Here is a 22,733-nt window from a genome sequence, read left to right as displayed (position 1 = left end):
TTGACGGTCCCTTCTGAGCAGATGATTGCCTCAGAAACCTCCTCAGCCCCCAGGGGAGGGATAGCTCAGTAGTTTGAGCATTGGCCTGCTAAACCCAGGGTTGTGAGTTCAATCCTTGAGGGGGCAACTTGGGGCAAAAATCTGTCTGGGGATTGGTCCTGCTTTGAGCAGGGGGTTGGACTAGATGACCTCCTGAGGTCCTTTCCAACCCTGATAGTCTATGATTCATGCACACTCTTGTATCCTTGTCCACATTCTTGCTGGATCTTGATCTATTGGAACTAATCCCTTAGATTCCATCTTTCAGTGCCTCTTCCTCTGTAGCGGGGAGGGTGACCAGCCCTGAGGATCAGTCAAAAACCAGAGGAGCACTTCTGATGGACATTGATGTGCTCACTACCTTCTCTGAGTGGAAAGTCTCCAAGGGGAAATGCAGGACCATCTCCAGCAGAAGAAACTTAAGCCCAGCCTTCCTTTCTTGGTTCTTGGCTTAAAGTTATTGAAAATTTGACACCAATACCTGACATGAGTCTCCCTGCGACACTTCAGGCAGCTGGAGTGCAGGTCACTCACTGACACTGGCTTCTTGCAGGAATGGCAGGGATTGAAACCCAGAGACCAAGCCATTCCCCATCACAAGTACCCAGCAACAGGAACTGAAGTGTTTAAAAACACTTTAAAATAAATTTATTTCTATAACTAACAAACAGTCTAAGGCATTAAAACTTCTGAAACAACTACCAACTATCTACAAATAAGGGGGGGAGGGGAGAGAAATATTTCAATAGCTAGATCACATGTTCCAGCCACCATCACAGGCAGTAAGAAGGAACTGAGGGAGGGCAAGGGTCGGCTCTGCCCTTCATACCTTCAAGCTATGGCGCAAGGCAGCAGAGGGGGCATGTGCCACCCTGACAGGTACCACTCAGGGAAAAATCTCCCACAGCTGTGCACTAGGCATGCTCACACCAGAAATGGAATGGACATGTGCAATCACTCGAATAACTAAATTACCAGACCTGACCCCCGCACTGACCCATTTATCAACCAACCTTGACATTTTAGCTTCCATTTCTCATCTTGAACAGGAGTATAGATAGCAATTATAAATTAAAATACCCAGTGTAGTAGAAAAACTATCATATACCTTATATCAATGACACTGATGTGGTAGGAAGGGAGGATAGAAATTTGTGCAGTGCCTATTATTACAATATATAGATTGCAATACAAACCTGGGAAATGAGCAATGAGCATTTTATCTTTATCTTGCATAACATGCAGAGAATATATTGTATATGTATTTAACAAACAGTTTTATTTCCCATCCTCCACCTTAACTTTCAGAGCATTCCTTGTACTTGGGCAATGGAGAAGTAAAACATGAAAAAAATGTTAAAAGCTAAAAGGTATATAGCCCCTGCACAATGTACATCTGTACAGAGATGTACAAGTTCAACAGAAACAGAAAATATTCCCTATCCTTTGACCTTTATTACATAGGCTCAGCCAATTGAGGAGTGGGAGATAAGGAAGCTTAGTCACAATTGAATTAAGATCCCTTCGATGGTGGTTCTCACAGGCATATTCTCCCACCATGCTGGGTGAATGTACAGTCTTTTCATCCTCACAGCATAAAAATCAAAATCATCTTACCACTTACAGCCAGGTTCACATCATGGTGTAATTTTAAGCAAATAGGCAGCTAGGACAATGGCTCTCAACCTTTCCAGAATACTGTACACCTTTCAGGAGTCTGATTTGTCTTGCGTACCCCAAGTTTCACCTCACTTAAAAACTACTTGCTTACAAAATCAGACATAAAAATACAAAAGTGTCACAGCACACTGTTACTGAACAATTGCTTACTTTCTCATTTTTACCATATAATTATAAATCAATTTAAATATAAATATTGTACTTACATTTCAGTGTATAATATATAAAGCAGTATAAACAAGCCATGGTATGTATGAAATTTTAGTTTGTATCGACTTCGCTAGTGCTTTTTATGCAGCCTGTTGTAAAACTAGGAAAATATCTAGATGAGCTGATGTACCCCATGGAAGACCTCTGCATACTCCCAGGGGTACGCGTATCCCTGGTTGAGAACCACTGATCTAAGACACCAATTACATCCAGTGTAAGCGTTGCTCTTTCCGAGACCCCAGATCATTTGAAATTGCACTCGGGCAACATATTTTGGGACCAAATATGGTTTCAAGATAGTTAATCTAATTGAAACATCTAAAGTCAAAAGCCTCTGAATAGGTAGCACTTCAGATTACTGAGTAAGCATCTCCTAGCTAGAGTGACAGCAACCAATTTCTATTTTTCTCTTTACAAGCGAGAGACAAAGCACTGATCAGAATCAGTTATAAAAATCAAGAAGGAACTCACCAGCAAGTGTGTAATCCATATCAAAACCAAAGCACTTTATCTTTTCCATTGCTAAACTTCTGTTCACAAAGACCCTGTAAAGAAGAGAGGAAATAAATCCATAGGGATAAGCATTTCTGGAATAAAATTATTTGGGAGTAAACTTATTTCTCTTATTATCAAGTGACGTGATCTAACATACCAGACTATCCTAAATATGTAAAAATCAGAACTTACCTGAAAAATGAATGCACAGATCAGCTTTACCTGTCAGTATGCTTCCAACAAAGCCATGATTTTTCATGGTTATTCTCAAAATTAGTGTGTGTATAAACATACACACACCCTGGTACAAGTCCTGTAAAAATTCCTAAACACAGGAATGCAAGATCTCTTGAACCCAGGCTCACATACAAGAGGAAACTGGATGGGGAGGAATGATGAAGTTTGCCTGATTAAAATAAAATATGACAGAGAGGCAAGAAGAGAGGGAATGAGATTAGCAGTTTCCTGGATAAACATTTACTATTTGAGCCCTGTTTTGAATTAATCTGAAAACTCAAGGAAAATTTAAAATGATCTCTCACCAAAATCTGACCAATACTATTATTAATCACTTAATATAACACCACAAAACACACAGTAAAATACATTCCCACCCTGAGGAGCATAGGGGAAGTTTTTACATTATTTGTAACAGTGTTATTTTCCAGTTTTTATTGTCATCAAAATCTTGCTGCAGTGAGAATCTGTCCTATATATTGTTCTGATACTTTGATTTCAATGCACTGCATTCATTTAATCCAAAACAAACAACAAACGAAAAACAAACAAACCCAAGATAAAGAAATAGGTCAGAAAACAAAAGAAACTGCATTCTGCTTCAGCTATTACATTAACTAATCCAGTTAAATTTCCCACATAATTTCCACCATGTAACTGATCTGTCGTTCCTCCTGATTTCTAGGCAGGGTTGGTCTCATCTGAGAACTAAAAATCAGAGTTACAAACAGCAAAGCCAAGGATTCCACTGTAGGGAGGAATCTCAGCTTGTCGTCAACAAGGCTGATGTTGGCCAGAAATTCCAAGTATTGCTAGAGATATCATGCCAAGAAAAAAAAACTTGCTTAGAAATGTCTGAGAAAGGGTAAGTAATAGTACCCAAGCATTCGGCTGCACTCTGGACCCAGTAAGGTTTTGTCTGGATACAAGCACACTGCCCTCAGCAGGATGCCAACATAATTAGCCTTCTCTGAGGCTAATTCAGAAACACTTCTTTGTTAAGGTAATGTAATGGGGAGAAGGATACCATAAACAATGACAACGGTAAGTGCAAAAACAAATAGACACCAATTCCATGAAGCTTCTAGTTTCAGAAGATCCTGAGATTCTTCTTTAGACTTATGGCAGCCTACATAACATGCCAGTTTAACTGTGTGTCAATCTACTGAAGCTAAAATTTAAACAGCAAAATGTCAAGCTCAAACTACCATCCTTCAATGCCAGCAGCCTTACCTCATCTCTCATAGATGTTCTTCTTGCAAAATGTGTAGCCGTCTGATTCATCTACTCATCTGAATCACATTACGCAAGTCCTTAAAGGCTTCTCTAGTACAAATGCAATTTTGCTTGAATCTGATTTTACTTTAGTTTAGAACATCATTATGTCTGAACCAAGCCCTAAGATACCGTATGTCTTCTTGAATAGTGCTAGGAAAAACACATCTGTGGCTAACTTAACTAGTTATTGGATATCATTGTTGTTCCACATAGATCCACTTGGAATAGAGTTTCTTTGGCACTAGTATACTTTATCCCTAACCTTCCATGCTCGCTCTGGGACTCACAGTTTCCTGGCAAACTGCCCACCTCTGACAATGAGGCATGTAATGGGACTGAGGAGTTAACAATGACAATCTTTGCTGACAGATGTATGTAATATCTAAACGATGATATATTCAGTAAAAAGCCTGTGAATAAGTATAGAAATCACTCTTGAAAATATCAGAGGAGATCATAAACCACTCAAGCTTCACTCTTGAAATAAAGAAGTCAGCTCTCTGGGCTGTGGTGAGACAAAGTGTCTGAATCAGCAGCATGGGTGTTTTTTAAAAAGAAGTTTAGATATCTCAGATTTAGAACAGGCCAATGCTAGATACTACATGAAGAAAGAAGCCTTTGTGTGAAGGAGATGCTACGTTCTATTGCTTCTGATACCAAGAAATGCTTCTAAATATCTAATTCAAGTACATCGGTAAGCAGAAAATATTTCTGATCTGAAGTTTGTTCAGTTTGCTTTCTAAACAAGGAGGAAGAGATGTGTAGAAGGGATAACACATTTCTGGGAAAACTTAGAAATAGTTTTTGCCGCAGCGTGACTGGCCCTGCAAGAGCTGAATTGGGCCAGGTGGGCCCAATCAGCTAATTAGGCTTCAAACAGGGGAGCTTTAGTCTGGAGGCAGCTAGTTAGAGAGAAGTTCAACTGCGAGGGACAGGCAGGGTTTCTACGAAAGACAAGAAAACTGGAAGAAGAGGGGACTGCAAGGAAGCAGTCTGTGGTCACTCTCTGTGAAGAGGGAGGTGTGTTTGGGGGACTGCAGAGCTGAGTTGCCCAAAGTTACTCCCTGGAATGAAGGAGTGAGGAGACTGGCAAACCCAGAGGGGTGCGGAGGGCATAGGTGTGGAAGCAGCTCAGGGAAATGTAGCAAGGTGCAGGGAATGGACCTGGGCTGCTGTGTAGAGGGTCGCTGACCAGAACCCAGAGTAGCAGCGGGCCCAGGTTCCGCTGCCAGCCACTGCATGAGAGGCACCATGAGAAAGTGAAGCAAAAGACTGCCTGAGACACCTGGAGAGCAGGAACTTTGATACCCCCGTTCCCGGAAGGGGAAACCACAATAGTGACTTGGCCGGGGAGCTGAGTCACAGAGAATGCTGTGGCTCCTCAGAGCGAGAGAGGGGCAGCAGAGGAGAAACTGGACGGGTGTAATGACAGCTGGAAGAAGCGTCAGCCTCACCAAGCTAATCCCTAGGACCGCCAGAAGGCGGTGCCATCCAATGGTGAGTGGAGCAACCCCATCACACCAAGTAATAGGGCTTGATTTTGTACATTCTTTGAGCCTCACGCCCTGGAGGAGAGTTTGCCTGCAGAGAAAGAGGACTGAATGTCTGCCACATTGAAGAGGAGGGAAGGGTTGTGAAGGAAAATTAGAAGAGCCTCACAATTCTGAAGAGGGTTTCAATTATGGTTACAATGGAATTGACCAGAAATGATGGAAAGTTCCTTTCAGCCTTCAACATTCTTTTCATTAATCTGCTTAAGAATGCTCAACAAAATATTAACAAACAGCACAGTGGGTTTAAAATAAAACCTCATGTTGGTACTGGAGATAAAGCATGGTTTTTCTAGCTGCAATTACCAACATTGGCCAGGAAACCAGAATTAATAACTCTATTCTTGTGAAAGCCACTAGTGACCTTTAATGACTACAAATGTTCAAGACCTTCATTTTAAATCCCAATTAAAAACATAACATCTCCCATTCATGGTGCTCACCTTAATACCATAGAATCATAGGACTGGAAGGGACCTCCAGAGGTCATCTAGTCTAGTCCCCTGCACTCATGGCAGGACTAAGTATTATCTACCATCCCTGACAGGTGTTTGTCTAACCTGCTCTTAAAAATCCCCAATGATGGAGATTCCACAACCTCCCTAGGCAATTTAGTCCAGTGCTTAACTATCTTAACAGTTAGGAAGTTTTTCCTAATGTCCAACCTAAACCGCCCTTGCTGCAATTTAAGCCCATTGCTTCTTGTCCTATCCTCAGAGGTTAAGAAGAACAATTTTTCTCCCCCCTCCTGGTAACAACCTTTTATGTACTTGAAAACTTATGTCCCCTCTCAGTCTTCTCATTTCCAGACTAAACCAACCCAATTTTTTCAATCTTCCCTCATAGGTCATGTTTTCTAGACCTTTAATCATTTTTGTTGCTCTTCTCTGGACTTTGTCCACATCTTTCCTGAAATGTGGCGCCCAGAACTGGACACAATACTCCAGTTGAGGCCTAATCAGCCCAGAGTAGAGTGGAAGAATTATTTCTCGCATCTTGCTTACAACCCTCCCGCTAATACATCCCAGAATGATGCTTGCTTTTTTTGCAACAGTGTTACACTGTTCACTCATGTTTAGCCTGTGGTCCACTATGACTCCCAGATCCCTTTCCGCAGTACTCCTTCCTAGGTAGTCATTTCCCATTTTGTATGTGTGCAACTGATTGTTCCTTCCTAAGTGGAGTACTTTGCATTTGTCCTTATTGAATTTCATCCTATTTACTTCAGACCATTTCTTCAGTTTGTCCAGATCAATTTGAATTTTAATCCTATCCTCCAAAGGGGGGGGGATGAAAGGGCTTGAGGGTATTCCACAGGGAGGAATTCCCAAGTGCTCCTTCCTGGGTTCAAAGGGTTTTTTGTTGTTGTTGTTGTTTTTTGCATTTGGGTGGTGGCAGCGTTTACCAAGCCACAGTCGGAGGAAAAGCTGTAACCTTGGGAGTTTAATACAAACCTGGAGTGGCAAGTATTAATTTTTAAAATCCTTGAGGGCCCCACTTCTGCACTCAAGAGTGACAGAGTTGGGAATCAGCCTTAACAATTTCCATCTAGGTTGCATTTCCATGGTTTGTTTATGAGAAGGTCATGCGAGATAGTATCAAAAGCTTTACTAAAGTCAAGATTTACCACGTCTACCGCTTCCCCCCATCCACAAGGCTGGTTACCCCGTGAAAGAAAGCTATTAGATTGGTTTGACACGATTTGTTCTTGACAAATCCAGGCGGACTGTTACTTATCACCTTATTATCTTCTAGATGTTTGCAAATTGATTGTTTTATTATTTGCTCCATTATCTTTCCGGGCACAGAAGTTAAGCTGACTGGTCTGTAATTCCCCGGGTTGTCCTTATTTCCCTTTTTATAGATTGGCATTATATTTGCCTTTTTCCAGTCTTCTGGAATCTCTCCCATCTTCGATGACTTTTCAAAGATAATCGCTAATGGCTCAGATATCTCCTCAACCAGCTCCTTGAGTATTCTAGGTTGCATTTCATCAGGCCCCGGTGGCCCATGCTGGCTACATATCCATTCAGGGCCCAATCCTACGAACGTTTACTATCAAAAGTAGCTCTTTTCACTTTAAATAGTCCTATTTCTATTCAAAGGGACTACTCAAAGTAGTAAACATCTGCAGTATCCAGAACCTACAGAGAAAAGTCCTACCCACTGAATCATCTCTACCATTTCCTGCAATTCCTAGAGGTTGCTGACCAGGCTCAAGCCCTTCACTTGAGCAATCTGTTGAGATCACAGTCCAAGGAGTCATGGCTGATGAAGAAAGACCAGCTTCAGCTTCAAGAATATTGACCAAATACACTTACTGGTTAAAAAAATAGATTTCAAAATCTTCCCATGGGATACCGTCTGGAGAGACGGGATAAACGCACCTTTGATCTAAAAGCTGTACAGCAGCTGCAGAGAGACAGTTCTTTTCATCCCAAAATACATGAGAAGAATGATCCTTTGATCTCTGAAGAGAAGGGAGCATTGACATATTTTCTAAATATTCCTTTGAAGCTAGGTAAATAAGGTATCAAAGAAGTTCTGGGAGTGTAAATACAGAAAGCATGTGTAATGTTAACAGGACTGCCTAAAACAGCAGTTTTCAAACTTTGAGCTCAGCCCCCCTTTGAGTTACAGTTTTTGGTTGTGTCCCCGCACTACCCAGACAAAAATAAACACCATAACTGCCCCTCCCCCTTTGGATTGTCAGCATGGGGGAAGGCGCGTGCAACAGTCTCTGGGGGCAGCGGATGTTGACACTGACCCACAGGCTGGATGGCCTGCTGAGGTGAGTCAGGGGATAGAAATAGGGCTGCCCCCCCGAATGCTTCTCCGTGCCCCCATAGGGGAACACCCCCCACAGTTTGAAACCCTCTGGCTTAAACAGTCAAGAGGTAAGTCTGAAAATAAACTCACTAAAAACTTTTTCATGCCAAGAGATCTGAGGTTGTAACGAACACCTTTCTTCTTGCTCAAATCAGACACAAAATCTTGATTTCACCATCATCGATTTTGGCCTTTTCCATTAAGCAAATGATGTTTTGTTTTGTTTTTTTAACCAGAGCACTGGTGTTAAAAATCAATAAGATATGGAAGTGTAATAACACTGGGTAACAAAACAAATCAGATCATACTCACAGCATAAAAACACCTTCTGTACCAGAGCAGCAACAACTGAAAATCATTCTCTGAGTTGACTTGCAGGGGTTATTTTTATTGACTCCCTAGCTCCACCTCTCCACTCTAGGAGTGCATTTTCATCAACATAACACTCTTGTCTTACTTCTTTCCTTTCCCCAGGGACATTACTGTGAAGGTTTTCTGTAGTTTTGCATGCCCTGAAGGGAGTAGCCAAATGCGCCCACCTGTTTTATAGGATGATGGTGTCCCCATCACTTTAAATAGCCCCCAGTCTTCAATGTTCTCCTTTTAAAGGATATTAACATGAGGAGCTTATCTGTCTTTCGCTGTAATAAGATAGCAGCAATAGAGAAGATGATGATTGGAACTGAGCTCCCTTCAACTACTGTTTCCACTTTCTTCTCAAATGCACAGCTTCCTCGTGTGATGGAAGGTCTAATAGTCAAGGCCACCTTTTCTGGTGATACACTGAGGTGTCAAGGAACGGAAAGGAGAGAGGAAATTAAATGCACTTAACCCTTCTTTATACACATTAAAGTGTTTACTTCTACTAGATGACTGTACAGAATCAGCTAATTGCCCTGATCCTCTTGAGAACGGTAGGTCATTTGCCAGAGCACAAAGACATAAGGGCCCCGCAAGTCCTGGAACAGCACTTAACTGGAGACCACCATGTGAGCTACTTGGTTTCTGAGCTATGAGTGTTTGAAAGATGGGCCACAGCAGAGAAGAAACTGAAGTCTATAACTGTTTAAGGCAACAGACTGGGAAAAGCTTGGCTAGCTTAGAAAAGGGGGCTCAAAATGAGCTAGAGGCTGTTGTAAAAAACAAAAGGGAAAAATTGCTAGCCAGAAAACACAGGAGGGGCAAATTGACCCTGAAGTTTTGTTACAGTAGAATATCCTTTAACACAGTGACCGTACTGCTTGTTTCCCTTTTAAGCTCTAAGATTTACCCTGGGTAACAGAAAAATACACTACATAGTAGGGGGGAAAGGAAGCACTGTACGTGAAGGTGAATCTACAATGACATGACTTTCAGCACAGCTGCAATTCGCTGTGCTGTAAACCATTACAAAGGAGGTGATCTTGTTTTTGCAACAAATTAATGATTTTTGAATAACGTGTCTGAATAAAAACTCTCATATCATAATAGAAGAGAAGCTCTGCTTACTAGAGAGGAAATTCAGAATTGGCCTCATTACACTAGAAAAGGAATGCCTAGACAACTAAGAAGAATCCTGTTTATTTTGTTTAACCAAAAGCTCAGAAGCAATCATGAAATAAACATGCAGCATTCCTCTACCATGACCACTGAAATATACATGTATTGCACAACTGAGAAAGGAACTTGGCATGTCTTCCAATGCCTAGGAGCAACAGAAGAGAATTAACACAGTGGGGGCAGGGAGGTAGTCTACTTGCATAACCTTGTTTTTAAACCATGTCAGAAAATGAGCAAAGTGAAGGATAGATATTCTTTTTAAGCAATGTTTATTTAAAGTAGTGCCTTTTACTGGGATTATACTTGTGGCGAGTGGTGGGGGGGGGGCATATTTTACATTTCTACTTTAAAGAAAGACTGTAGTGATTAGTTTTGGCTCAACCCATCCCAGAAACAGGGGCTAGCCAGAAAATTTGGATCTGGATTTCAATTTCCTCAAAGTTTGGGGGTTTGGGTACATCTTTATTTTAAATACAAATATCTTCAATGATCAGCAGAAGTGGCAAGAAAAGTTAAGGAGAGACAAGCAGCAGCTGAATGGATTTGTCTTTTCCAGTGTATCAAGTCTAACAGCCTCCCCCTCCCTGGCTTAAAAGGGGTGACGACACTGATAAAATTAGTGCCTGCTGTACCATTGCTTTCTGTGACCTTGGTGTGCTTTCACTGCTGGAAAGCTAGTCCCCTGGTATACTGTGGCTGGTGGAGACATAGAAATGATGCATGCTGCTGTCAGAAATTACCCAATAGCATTCTGTCTCAGCAAAAACAGCGACCTCCAGAAGCTACAGTGAAACTAGATTAACCTGTGACTGAGGTCAGACATATTTAATGGAAATATGAAGGTTCCCTGAAAACATTTGTGTGACACCAGCCTGTCTTTTCTTTGGCATGCTGGATGCCTTGGCACCTGCCTTAAAAGGGTTAATGCAAAACTTTAAAACTACTAATGTCAGTGGAGAGACAAAGTGGGTGAGGTAATATCCTTTATTGGACCAACGTCTGTTGGTGACAGAGAGAAGCTTTCAAGATTACACAGAGCCCTTCTTCAGCTCTGCGTAAGCTTGAAAGCTTGTGTCTCGCACCAACAGAATTTGGTCCAATAAAGGATATTACCTCACCCCACCTTGCCTCTCTAATATCCTGGGACCACCATGGCTACAACAACACTGCATAAAATCAGTGCAGTCATATTGGGTTTTGCTGACTCTTGTCCCTTTTGGCAGGTATTGACCATTCCACACATTAAGTAACTTATTTTCTTACATTTAACTTTTTTCTTTTGGCACACTTAAATTAGCAGAGTTCTATTTTACTCCATCTTCAAACGAACAAAGCCTTTATAACTGGTTTCCATGTTTTTAATCATTTCTTCTGGAGATGGTGTTTGGACTTGGGTCAGGTTTAGTGGAGGTAAGGGGTCAGATACGGGGCTGATGAAAGAGTCAAACTGGACAATACCAAAATCTCACAAACTGTTCTCACAACATTTCCAATATCCGAGTTTGAAATCTCAGAGGACTGACTGTTGTTGCAAACTGGAAAATTGGATCCCACTTGAATCCAAACCCTGGTAGGTTATAGCAGGGGCAAGGTTAAGAGCCAGAAATATGAATATGAACTCTTTCCTCTGAAATTCAAAGGAATTCAGAGTCAAGATTCTAGTTTTGTCCATTTTTATTCCCATTGTTTCGGTTTTCTTCCCAAGTGACAGCAAGATGCTGAGCAGCTCACATATGGATCAAATCCCAAAATAACATCCATCTGCTCCATGGGACTATTAAAGCTGGGCATCATGGAACATTTTCAAATTGAGTTTCTTTATTATTATTAATTTGGCAGTTGCACTGTTTTGTCATATTAATATGATATACTACTTTCTAGTTGAGGATCTCGAAGTATGTTACCAGCATAAATTATTTATTTCAGTGGTTTTTCAATCTTTTTTCATTTGTGGACACCAAAAATTTTTTGAATGGAGGTGGGGACCCCTTTGGAAATCTTAGATATAGTTTGTGGACCCCTAGGGGTCTGCAGACCACAGGATAAGAACCACTGATTTAACTCATACGACTTCTGTGAGATATTATACAGGTAAACTGAGGCAAAGAACTATGAAGTGATTTGTCTAAGATCATATTGTAAGTCAGTGGCAGAAATGGGATGTAGAATTCAGAAATCTTGACTGCCAGTTCCCAGCCCTAACCACTAACTTAAAATAAACCAACTATACTCTGGCTGACAACTTTCAAAACAAATGACAACCCAGTGTGATTCAAAATGGCAGAAGATATTGAACTCCCAACATCTGTATTTCTAATGAAAGAGCCACCTCAGTCTTACTGCCCAGGTAAACCACAGCCAAAAATTACATAAAATAAAACAGTAGCAAATACCTGACTGCTGTTTCTTGGTAACTGTCACTGACAAGAGTGGATGAAACCCCAATTTTTTCCATTATTCAACTTCAGCCAGTTGCGGACGTTGTTGAAAACTCCGAAGAACTATATGTGAAAATCCAGAAGTGTTCGCTCCAAGTTTAAAAAAAAAAAGACACTAGGGCAATTTGGTGGCTCATAGTCAATCTAGTTCTTGTCTAATTGCAATCATGCTAAATGATAGTACTCATACAGAGGGATTGGCCAAGAGGTTATCCTCAACCTGGATAGGTCACCAAATACTGGATAGGGGAGGAGGCCTTAAATGTGCACACATTGAAAAAGAGCTTCCTGATATCGACACATCAATTTTATTTTCACATTCAAACTTATGGTACCAATACCAGCTTACAGTAATGCAGTGTCTTCTTACCAATAACCTCAGTCAGAAGTTAGATGTAATTCTGTCTCTATGTTAATTCATCTTAAGGCATCGCTTATTAACAGGCTCCCACAACATTATATAACAAGGCTTGTAATTGATATTAACACTAACAAAGGTGTTCCATTTAAAGCTGCACATAGTAAGAAAACCTTTATTCTGAAGATGAAAAGCCACAATCTATCCTCCACTATTGGCTTTGATAGTTCTTTATGTTGTTGTTTTATAGCATTCTTGTGGACTTTTATGAGTGCTGAGAATGAGGGAGTACCTGATGTCTTAGATACAACCATCTATGAAACTAAAGCTAACATTTCATGCAGATTCCTCATATTTTGGCTAAGACTCAGAGGTTTTTGTGGGGGGTTATTTTCCTTCAGGTTCCTTTAGAGTTTAATGTTTTCAAGCTTTTCTCAGTGTACTCTGTAAAAATTATGTGGTAACGTCACCCAGAGGATTGTAATTCCTTGAACAGCTGTACAAATCAATGTAATAACTAAGCAAACTTTTTTGGGGGGGAGGGATGGTAGAGGGGAGCCAACTTTGATTTTTGAGCATTCTTGTCTGTGGAATTTAGGCCCACCATCTTCTAGTCATCAGGCTCTGAGTCATATATACTGCACCAATTAAACCAGTCTCAAGTGTGGAATTTCTGTCAATAATGTTAAATATTATCAACCAGAGTGATATAACCCAAAAAGTGCAGCATCTGAAATAGTTGATTCCAAATGTCATGGTAAGATACAATTTTAAAGGGACACCTTCAAGTTACAATGAAAATGTAGGCTTAATTTTAAAAACTAATTTTTACAAAGTCCAATATTAATAAAAAAATCATTTTTACGTCAATGATTTTGTTTGAGTTGGAATGTTTGCAACTCAAATATTGCAGCTTCATCCTAGTGCGTGAGAACCAGAAAGTGTACCTGGTCTATTTCTTTTGTCCAAGATGGATGAAATACATGAAGAAAACAAACAATGTCAGTGGTGATATGCAAATTTGATTTTTAACGTTCTTTCAGCTTTAATAAAATCAGGTATTATTAGTAACAGGTAAAGAAACCGAGTTTTTTTGTTGTTGGTTTTTTACGAGTGTACGTTTAACCCAATATGGAGTCTTCATGCTGTATCAAAACAATGTCAGTTATCATACTGAACTCCAAGTTGGCAGGCTTGTCACATTTATAGTATTGCCAACCTCAAACATTAAAAAAATCATAAGTCAGGCCCCCAAAAAATCAGTTAAAAATAATAAAATTTTAAAAAATAATAAATCTGGGATTCTTTTTATTTTTCTTCTGGTGTTCTCTCTTTTAGTATTCATGTTTTCAAGCTTTTCTCTGCAAGAATGGGGGCTAGAAACTTACTTTAAAAAAAAAAAAGAAAGAAGGAATCTCAGCTTTCTAACTGTCACATCTCTCCAGCAACTGGGTCTTTACAACAAACAACAAATATCACAATATTCCCAATAAAATTGTGAGATTTGCTACAATGCATTTAAAAAGGATTCATACTTTATTCTTGATATTTATCTTTTAGGAAATTGCCAATAGTGCAGATGTTTTTCAAGAGTCAAAAGCAAAGTAGGTCAATGCTAAAATAATTTTAAACAGCTGGAAGTGACAATGGCAGCAACAACACAGCAAACAATTGTGATAAACACACTTCACTTATACAGTACAAACAAACCACCAGAAAAATATACACTAAAGTCAATGGGTGAAATCCGGGCCCCACTGAAGCCAATGTCAAAACTCCCAGTGACTTCAACAGGGCCAGGATTTCACCCCATGAAGTTATGCAGATACAAACCTGGTGAAAAGGAGCACCAGGCCCTAGAGCTATATTTGCACCATCATGATTTAGTTACATTTATTAGAAGTTTGATTATGATATAGCGATTTCCTACTGTCCATAAGCACCCCAGAAGAGACTCCCTCCCACCTTCACCTACCAGCTTGCACAGGGAGTCCTAACTAAATTCTAATGCCTCCACCTCAGCCAGACACCAAAATATATTTAATGGTAAAATGCAACATTTCAGAAATTCACCTTGGGCGTCGTGATTTTGCCTTTATATGTCTCACCTAGCAAACTTTGCCTATCATAGCACACGAAGGTATTTTCCTCCATTTAGAGAATCAAAGATGTATAACCTGTAAAACACTTTCTAGGAAGTAACACCCTACATAAATCACAAGTGCAATATGACATTCAGGTGTAAAATATCAATTGGGAAACTTGGTATTTGCATTTCCTTTATCAGACCCATATCTCCCTCCAAGACACTGTCAAAACATTTGTTTTATTTTCAAATTCTCATTCTTTTACTAGAATTTGAAAAAACAACTGATTTCAGTCGTACAAAAGGAGTACATATAGTCTCTTTGAATATGATAAAATAATTACATGACTTATTAAAATTACAGTTAAAACTTTTACACATCTCCCTCAAACAACAAAATTTGTCATAGTCATTACATTTAAAAAAAAAAACACCCTGTAATTCCCTAGCTATCCAGTTAAGTCTTTTATTAGCACACAAAACGCATCGTCCTCTAGAAAGGAAGGATGAGCTTGAGGTCAAGGCACTGAACTGTGCCTCAGAAGAGCAGGATTCAATTCTTAGCTCTGCCAGACGTCCAGTGTGATCTTGGGAAAGTCACCTAATCTCTCTGTGCCTCAGTTCCCCATCTGCAAAACGGGGGTAATATTTCCTTTATTTCATTGTCTTGTTTAGTTAGAGTGTAAACTCCTCGGGGCAGAGGCTGTCTCTTACAATGTTTGTAGAGTGTCTACCACAATGTGTCTACCTGATCTGGGTCTGGGCTTCTAGGTGTTACTGTAACAAGGATACTAATATTATAAAATGTAATACCAAAACAAATAACCTCTGTTTTTGTATTTCACTTCCCCCATAATTATATTTATATCTCTAAATAGTGTCTATTCTTTCCCACTTTGTATTGGAATAATATGGAAGAATTGGAACAATTACTATGACATTTTTGCTATTGGGCATTTATCAACTTGAAAAAAATGAATGATAATTTCCATTGTAAAATTTGGCCTGAGATTAACCTTTCCACTGCAGTACTGAGGGTTTACCACTTGTATCTCAACTGGTTAATCTGTAAATTCCTGCAGGTAGGAATCATGTTGACTTATATGTTGTATACCAATGAGCATTCTATTGGCGCTCAGTAAATAACTCCAGAATGGGTGAGGGGAAGTAATTTTCAAGTCTCTGCCAGTGAACAAAATGCAATCAGAAATTTGTTTTACATTTTATTTCCCTAACCCTACAACATATGGGCACAGTTTACATTACGTGAAAAACATACCGGTGATAGGCTTCCCGACGGTACTTTTTCAGAGCATGCTTATCCATGTTTGCAGGAAGATCTGCTGCATTCTGGAGTCTGTCACTCCATGAGGTTGTCATTTTTAAATGATCACTTAATTCTGGAAGAGAAAAGAGAGAAATTTGCTTAACCTGCAACATGTTTCATGAGAGTATTGTATAGCTGTTTCCGGATTACAAAAGGATCTTACAGTACAGTACTAAGAAAATTCGACAAGATGCCTACTGTAACTACTTGTGTTTATAGGTCAAACTTGTAAAGGAAGTGACTGGAGAGGTCTACGTTCTCCCGTGTTTATACTTCCAGTCATATGAATCCTAGATAACACACTTTTCTCTGGATGCCATCACCAAACACAAACTAAAAATATCAGGCCCAATGTCTGCTCCAAATGTCTTTGAAATACCAATTTAACTTTATCATATATATCATCTTCCATACAAATTGCACCCCAAAATGTTTTCCCAGAGTTAAATAATGTGGTATCAGATGTAAATAATAAATATTAGCAGATGGAGAGAGAAGCTAAAACATATGGGGAAGGGAGAAAAGATGTTTTTAGCTGAGATTTCAAATGCGATGCAGAGTCAATAAAGCAGAGAGATGCAGTGTGACTACTCCAGATGGCTGGAATTCCAGAGGTTTTCATACGTGTGTTTAGAGACAGGCCTTGTTTTTGCTGCTAAAAAAAAAAAATCAGTATTTTTTACCTCAGGGTAACTAACACGCATAAACTATCACAGGGTAAAAACACACAGAAAACAGGGCACTGTAGTTTTACAGCGAGGTAAATGAGGCGAGGTCAACCCCAGGTGGGGGTCTAGTGCTGATCTTGCCTAGAAGTTTTATCTTGTGTTTATACCTTGGGATAGCTCTCACACGTCAGTTACCCCAAGGTACAAATACACTTTTTAGCAATGAAAACAAGGCCACAGAAAAGAGGGGCACTGTGCAAGCAGAGGGAATGGGGAGAAGAGTAGAAAGAAATGACTGTAATAATTTACACTGGTATCATTTTTCAGCTTCACTCAGGTAACATATGAGGCACATTTGCAATGTATGCAATATTAATGAGTCAAATATTAACCATCTCAACTCTCCGGTAAAGTAGGTATTTACTGCCCTCCCTTTACAGCTGGGAAGCTAACACACAGAGAAGTTAACTGACTTTCACAAGGTCACAAACAGGGGTGATTATCAGTGCTAGGTTTAGAACTCCAGGCTCTGGTTCCCACTTCTGGGCTCAAACTCCTACACCAAATCTATAGATAGTTTTAAAATTGAAGAGGACAGTTTTGAATGTGACAGTCTGTGTGTGTGTATCTAGATTTTATTTGATTGCCATGAAATAAACAATATAAAAATCAAACCAAGGACAAACAATTTGGTTACAAAAATATGTCCCACACTCAGCACTGTGTGACCACTTTCCAGTTACTAAAAAGCAAGATTTAACAAATGTATTTGCACCACATCCTGAACGCCGCCAGGCTTTGGCAGACAGCCTGAGGAAAGGCATTCCAGAGCTGAGAGCTCTCTACCAAGAATTCCCTGCTACACATCCAGGAGGTCAAACTCTGAGGGGCAGACAGCAAGAACATTCCAGCCAACTGCAACTTCCACAACAAAGCACACAGGGGGAAAAGTGTTTCTGCAATAGCCCATTTCCAGGCCATTTAGGGCTTTATAAATAATTAACTTAAACTGGACCCAAAGGCAAATGGATGGCAGTGCAGAACACAGGGCATTCAATTACCAACCTGGTCTGCTTAAAAGGCAACGCACTCTGCACTAACCGAAGCTGAGTAATCCCAAGTACTGAATACTCACAGGCAGAGAGCATTGCATGTCTTGAGCTCCTAGGAACCATGGGAATAAAAATAATAAACAATAATAATAATTGCAGTAGTCCAGGAAAAGGAGACAAAAAGCAAACATGTCTGTGGAGAGAAAGGAAGGATCGCGAACTCCAGATCAGCTGATGTTTAGAAGGTGCTCTGGGACCTTAGAAGTAGTGATGGATCGAATTAAGACCCCAAGACTGCAAACCATAAAGACTAAGGGCGGACATGCCCTCAGCAGATGGAACAGTCACAACTCCATCAATTCCCCAAGAGGCTTCAACATACCTAACCTACCAGCAACACCTCTGTCTTTCCTGGATTAATCTTAAAGCAGCTATCTTTCATCTATGGATTAGGACTCTGAGGGAAATAAATATGGCCACTAAGTGGTAATGATCACTCAAAAAGATCTCCTGGCCACCGGGGCTCAGTGGAAGCAACGTCATAAAGGAGAGCATTTGATTCTTTTTCCATGTGAAGGCAGTCTGAATCCATCAACCTGCCAACCATTCTGAACATTTACACTTGTCTACCTTTTCAGATGTCTCCATCACAACAGAAAGACATAAAAAACGACAGGCCACAATCAAAGTCAGAAGACTTTTCCATTACTTTAGCCTCATCTTGTCACTTCAATTGCTGCATGCCATTTTTGTGCCATCTTGAAAAAAAGATGATGATACAGTGGAAAGGTGCATCTGAGTAGGAGTGCATTACAAAGGCCAGCAATGCCATGGTCCAACAATTGGATAGTATCATTTCAAAAAGAATTCCGGAACACAGTGGATCCATTTGTTTCTCAGATGGTGGGAGTATTTTAATTGTTCACCTTTAATCACATCCTTACATGAATGAGGAGCCAATGGAGTTGGTTGAGGTCCTGGGAGATGTGTCTGGTTTTGTAACAACATGTGAGAAAGCAGCCAGCATCATTCTGTGCATGTTGGAGTTTGAAAAGCTGAGATTTGGGGGGAGCTACAGAAATCCGAGCTGCAACAACCAAGGCAAAAGTAAATGAAGGCATAAAGTAGTAGAAATTTCATTAATCTAACTTTATTTAGATAACATTGCATGATAACAAATCCTACCAATGCAGCAATGTTTGATAATCATGTAAACTCTAACAGGCACTTCACCAGGTAAGTAGGTATTGCTCATACAACAATGTACCTGCTTTGAGATAAAATATTAGGAACACACAAAAGGCACAAGGATTGCAAATTTGTGGTCCCAATCCTGAAAGCCTTATTCACACAAACAGCCCCACCTGACTTCAATGCAACTACTCTGGTAAATTGGAGTTGTAGATTCAGATTACCTGTGTGAATAAGAGTGAAAAGATCCCACCCCAGGTTTTCATTTTTTTTTCTTTTCTGAACACAAGTTCCTCTTTAAATTGATGCCAAGAATAGTGACTAAAAATATGATGGGCTAAACTACTCCATCCATTTGTAAATTACTGGGATAAATATCTATCTGAGTGGGCAGTTGGCCAGTCAAGACTTTCAACTCTGAGCAAATGAAATATGATGCATCTTTCTTTAGTTACAAATCTATTTTTGAGATTAATCATCTGTAAATAGCTCCACAAAAATTAGAAACCTTTGCCTAGATAAGATGTTTTAGAAATATCTCCCTATGATTTATTACAATTGTGGTTCCTGCTAATGCAGTCATAATCAAGCACCTTAGTGTTTCTGATACAGAGCTCATTTCGGAGAGGTATTTAAAAAAGCTTGCTGTGGAATTCTGATCCAGGCTAGCACATGACACACAAGAGTGTCTGGAGAAGAACATGGGATTTTTACACAAATTTTGAAATAAACTGATTTCCTTCTTTGTTAGATCATGCCTTATTTAGAGAATTACCCATAGAAAAGTTTTGCAAATGTTGGCAAACAGAATAGTATGCCATTGACATTCTCCCCTTCAGGGGGACTTTTACTGGCTATTTTTCTTTCCTTCATTTTTTAGCAAATGGTTAGAAATTTCTGCATCCCAGAGTAATATATATATATGTTCCAACAGTGCTCCCAGCTTTTCCTACTTGTTTGCCAGCTTCCATCACCTCAGTCCCTTCTTCAATGCAGAGTATGGTACGACGACATTGAATTCATCCACACTGAAGTCCTCTTTAAAGGCCCACCTCTGCTGCACTGCTTACTGTGACTCAAGGTAATATACATATTGGGTACGTCTACACACTGCAGTTACATACCGATGGCTGACCTGTGTCAGCTGATGGGCGCTCAGGCTAAGGGGCTGTTTAATCGCAGTGTAGATGCTGCAGCCTGAGCCCAAATGTCTACACCACAATTAATTAAACAGCCCCTCAGCGCGAGTCAGCTGACACAGACCAGCCACTGGTATTTGATTGCAATGCAGACATACCCAAAATGCCTATTGTTATTCCATTTTCCCTAATTTCTGTCTCTAGATTGCTAGTTCCTTAGTCTAGGAACCACTATTTTTGAATATTTGGGATGCACCTAACACAGGTGCTATTGTAAATAAATAAATAAATAGATAATATTAGGACCACTGATTATCACCTGGATCTTTCACCTCGCTGATGGTACCTATATTTTATTTTTTAAAATATGATCATAGCAAATTAAAAACAAACTACCTCCCAAAGAATGTTGGTTTAATAATGTCAGCAGTGACTCATGCCAATGAAAACAACAAAATCTAAAAACCGGTCTGAAACTTATTTTTACCCATTCATTTTTGCTAAACAATAGACAGCTGACCTGCCATTTACACTAGAAAGAACTGCATGGATAAAAAATGGAGTTCCAATCCTCAATGTAAATGTCACTGTTTTGGAAGGATTACACTAATTCTCTTAATTCTTCATCTACACATTTCTTGGGTTTTTTGGTCTAACTGTAGGGTACCAATTCAAATCATTCTCAGCTTATCAGCCAATAATTTTGTTTAGTGGCCAATCACAAAATCATTTCTGAAGGGCGTTTTAATTATTGCTACTTTGGGAAAAATAGAACATCAATTACTTTCAAACTCTAGCAGTTTTGTGAAAGCCCACAATTTCCAAATGTAAGCAGAGAAGATTGTAAATGACCTAAACCTGAAAAACTCTGTGTAGCTCAAAAGCTCGTCTCTCTCACCAACAGAAGTTGGTCCAATAAAAGATATTCCCTCACCCACTTTTCTCTTAACCAGAACATTTTTATTTTGGTATTTTCCCTGCCTTGTGCCTTGAGTAAATTCCTCATTTTAAATCATTTTTCTCCTAGATGGCTGCCTCTTTGAGAGCATTTTTTAATTCTTTTGATGACAGCAAATAAGATCCTCTTCCTGGAACAATAATTATTTACAAGGGATACAGTTAGCATAGTCTCAACTCACGGCAATTAGTTAATGTTTTTAGATGGCTCTGAGCATGAAAAGTGCAATATAACGGTTAAGCAGTATTAACAGGCAGGAATTTGCTGTTGAATTCTTGTTCACACTAACTGCAGATGTGCATGAATTGAATTGAAAATATGCCCTGTAGTTTGCAAGTTATACTAAAAGATATAACTTGGGGGGGAGGGATAGCTCAGTGGTTTGAGCATTGGCCTGCTAAACCCAGGGTTGTGAGAGGGGGGTCACTTAGGGATCTGGGGCAAAATCAGTACTTGGTCCTGCTAGTGAAGGCAGGGGGCTGGATTCGATGACCTTTCAAGGTCCCTTCCAGTTCTAGGAGATAGGATATCTCCATTAATTCAATAATTCAATATGATTGGATTCATAACACTACACCTGTGCCCCATTAATTGCACTGGCTTCTCATCCATTTCTTGGTGTTATTTAAGATCTATAAGACCTATGTGGTTTGGGTCGTGTCTGCCACAGGGCCCCTCTCTCTCCCTGTGCACCACTGCAATGGCTGAGATGTTTCTGCCAACAGTCCATTGGGAGCTGGTCAAACATTTCCTGGTCATGCATTTATTTCTTATACTTTGGTTTACAGACTATAGTCTCTAGCGGGTTATTTCTGGATAGGTGTGGTAGTAGAGGGAAAAAGCTGTTTACAGGGCCTATTATGGACAGTGATTTCTGGCCAAATATCCCCTGTGTACACCGGTGCTATGGTAATTGCTGCATAATTAACTATTAATTAAACAAACCAGTTTTTGTTAACTTGGATGTCTTTTCTAGACACAATGTGTATTGACACTCTTCTGCAAAATATTATTAATTATTTGTATCACTATAGTCATGAACCAATACCCACTGTAGTAGGACTGTACAGACCCAGAACAAAAGACTGATCCTCCCTCAAAGTGCTTATAATCTAAGTGTAAGAAAAGAGACAACAGATGTAAACAGAGACAGACGGGGGAGTACAATGAAATAAGGAGACAACATTGCTCAGCATGACAGGCAATGGTCTCGGCACACCAGCACCCTAACCCTTGTCAGATTTTTTTATTCATCGTGGGAAAGGAGAGTTTTGAGGCGGGATTTGCAGGAAGATAATGAGGAAGCTTTGCAGATGTTTAAAAGGACCTCTTCCTAGGCTTGAGGAGCAACATGGCAGAAAGCATGAAGTTGCTTGTTTTAAAATGTAACAGGTGGGAGATAACAGTTGGCTTCACTGACAGAGGCAGGAGTTGAGAGATGGGTGGAGGAGGAGGAGATTTGAAAAGATTGAGGGAGGCAAGATTGTATTTATCAAAGCTAGAGAAAAGGACACTGCAGTAACAGAGACACAAGATGATGAGAATGTGGACAACAGTTTTAGCTGTGTGGATGACTAATACAGTAACTGCTCAGTTAACGTTGTAGTTATGTTCCTGAAAAATGTAACTTTAAGTGAAACGATGTTAAGTGAATCCAAT

General features: G+C 39.9%; 1 protein-coding gene across 3 annotated transcripts in view; it reads right to left on the bottom strand.

Annotated features, from left to right (window-relative positions):
• Nucleotides 1-22,733, bottom strand: part of NT5C2 (5'-nucleotidase, cytosolic II) — an 80,351-nt gene that overhangs the window by 41,519 nt on the left and 16,099 nt on the right. Inside the window, exons 2-3 of one of the 3 annotated variants that reach the window (XM_054034139.1) lie at nucleotides 16,019-16,139; nucleotides 2,401-2,474 (exon numbers count right to left, since the gene is read on the bottom strand). In XM_054034139.1, coding sequence (XP_053890114.1) covers nucleotides 2,401-2,474; nucleotides 16,019-16,119 — 175 coding nt within the window. In that variant the 5' untranslated portion in view covers nucleotides 16,120-16,139. Of the gene's footprint in view, nucleotides 1-2,400; nucleotides 2,475-2,616; nucleotides 3,624-3,894; nucleotides 4,092-16,018; nucleotides 16,140-22,733 lie in introns of those variants that run through there. The other 2 variants (XM_054034140.1, XM_054034141.1) reach the window with 2 other exon arrangements.

Source organism: Malaclemys terrapin, chromosome 7, assembly GCF_027887155.1.
Source record: "Malaclemys terrapin pileata isolate rMalTer1 chromosome 7, rMalTer1.hap1, whole genome shotgun sequence".
Lineage (NCBI taxonomy): Eukaryota > Metazoa > Chordata > Testudines > Emydidae > Malaclemys > Malaclemys terrapin.
Note: the sequence above shows the minus strand (reverse complement) of the source record. Positions and strands in the feature narration are given on the sequence as shown.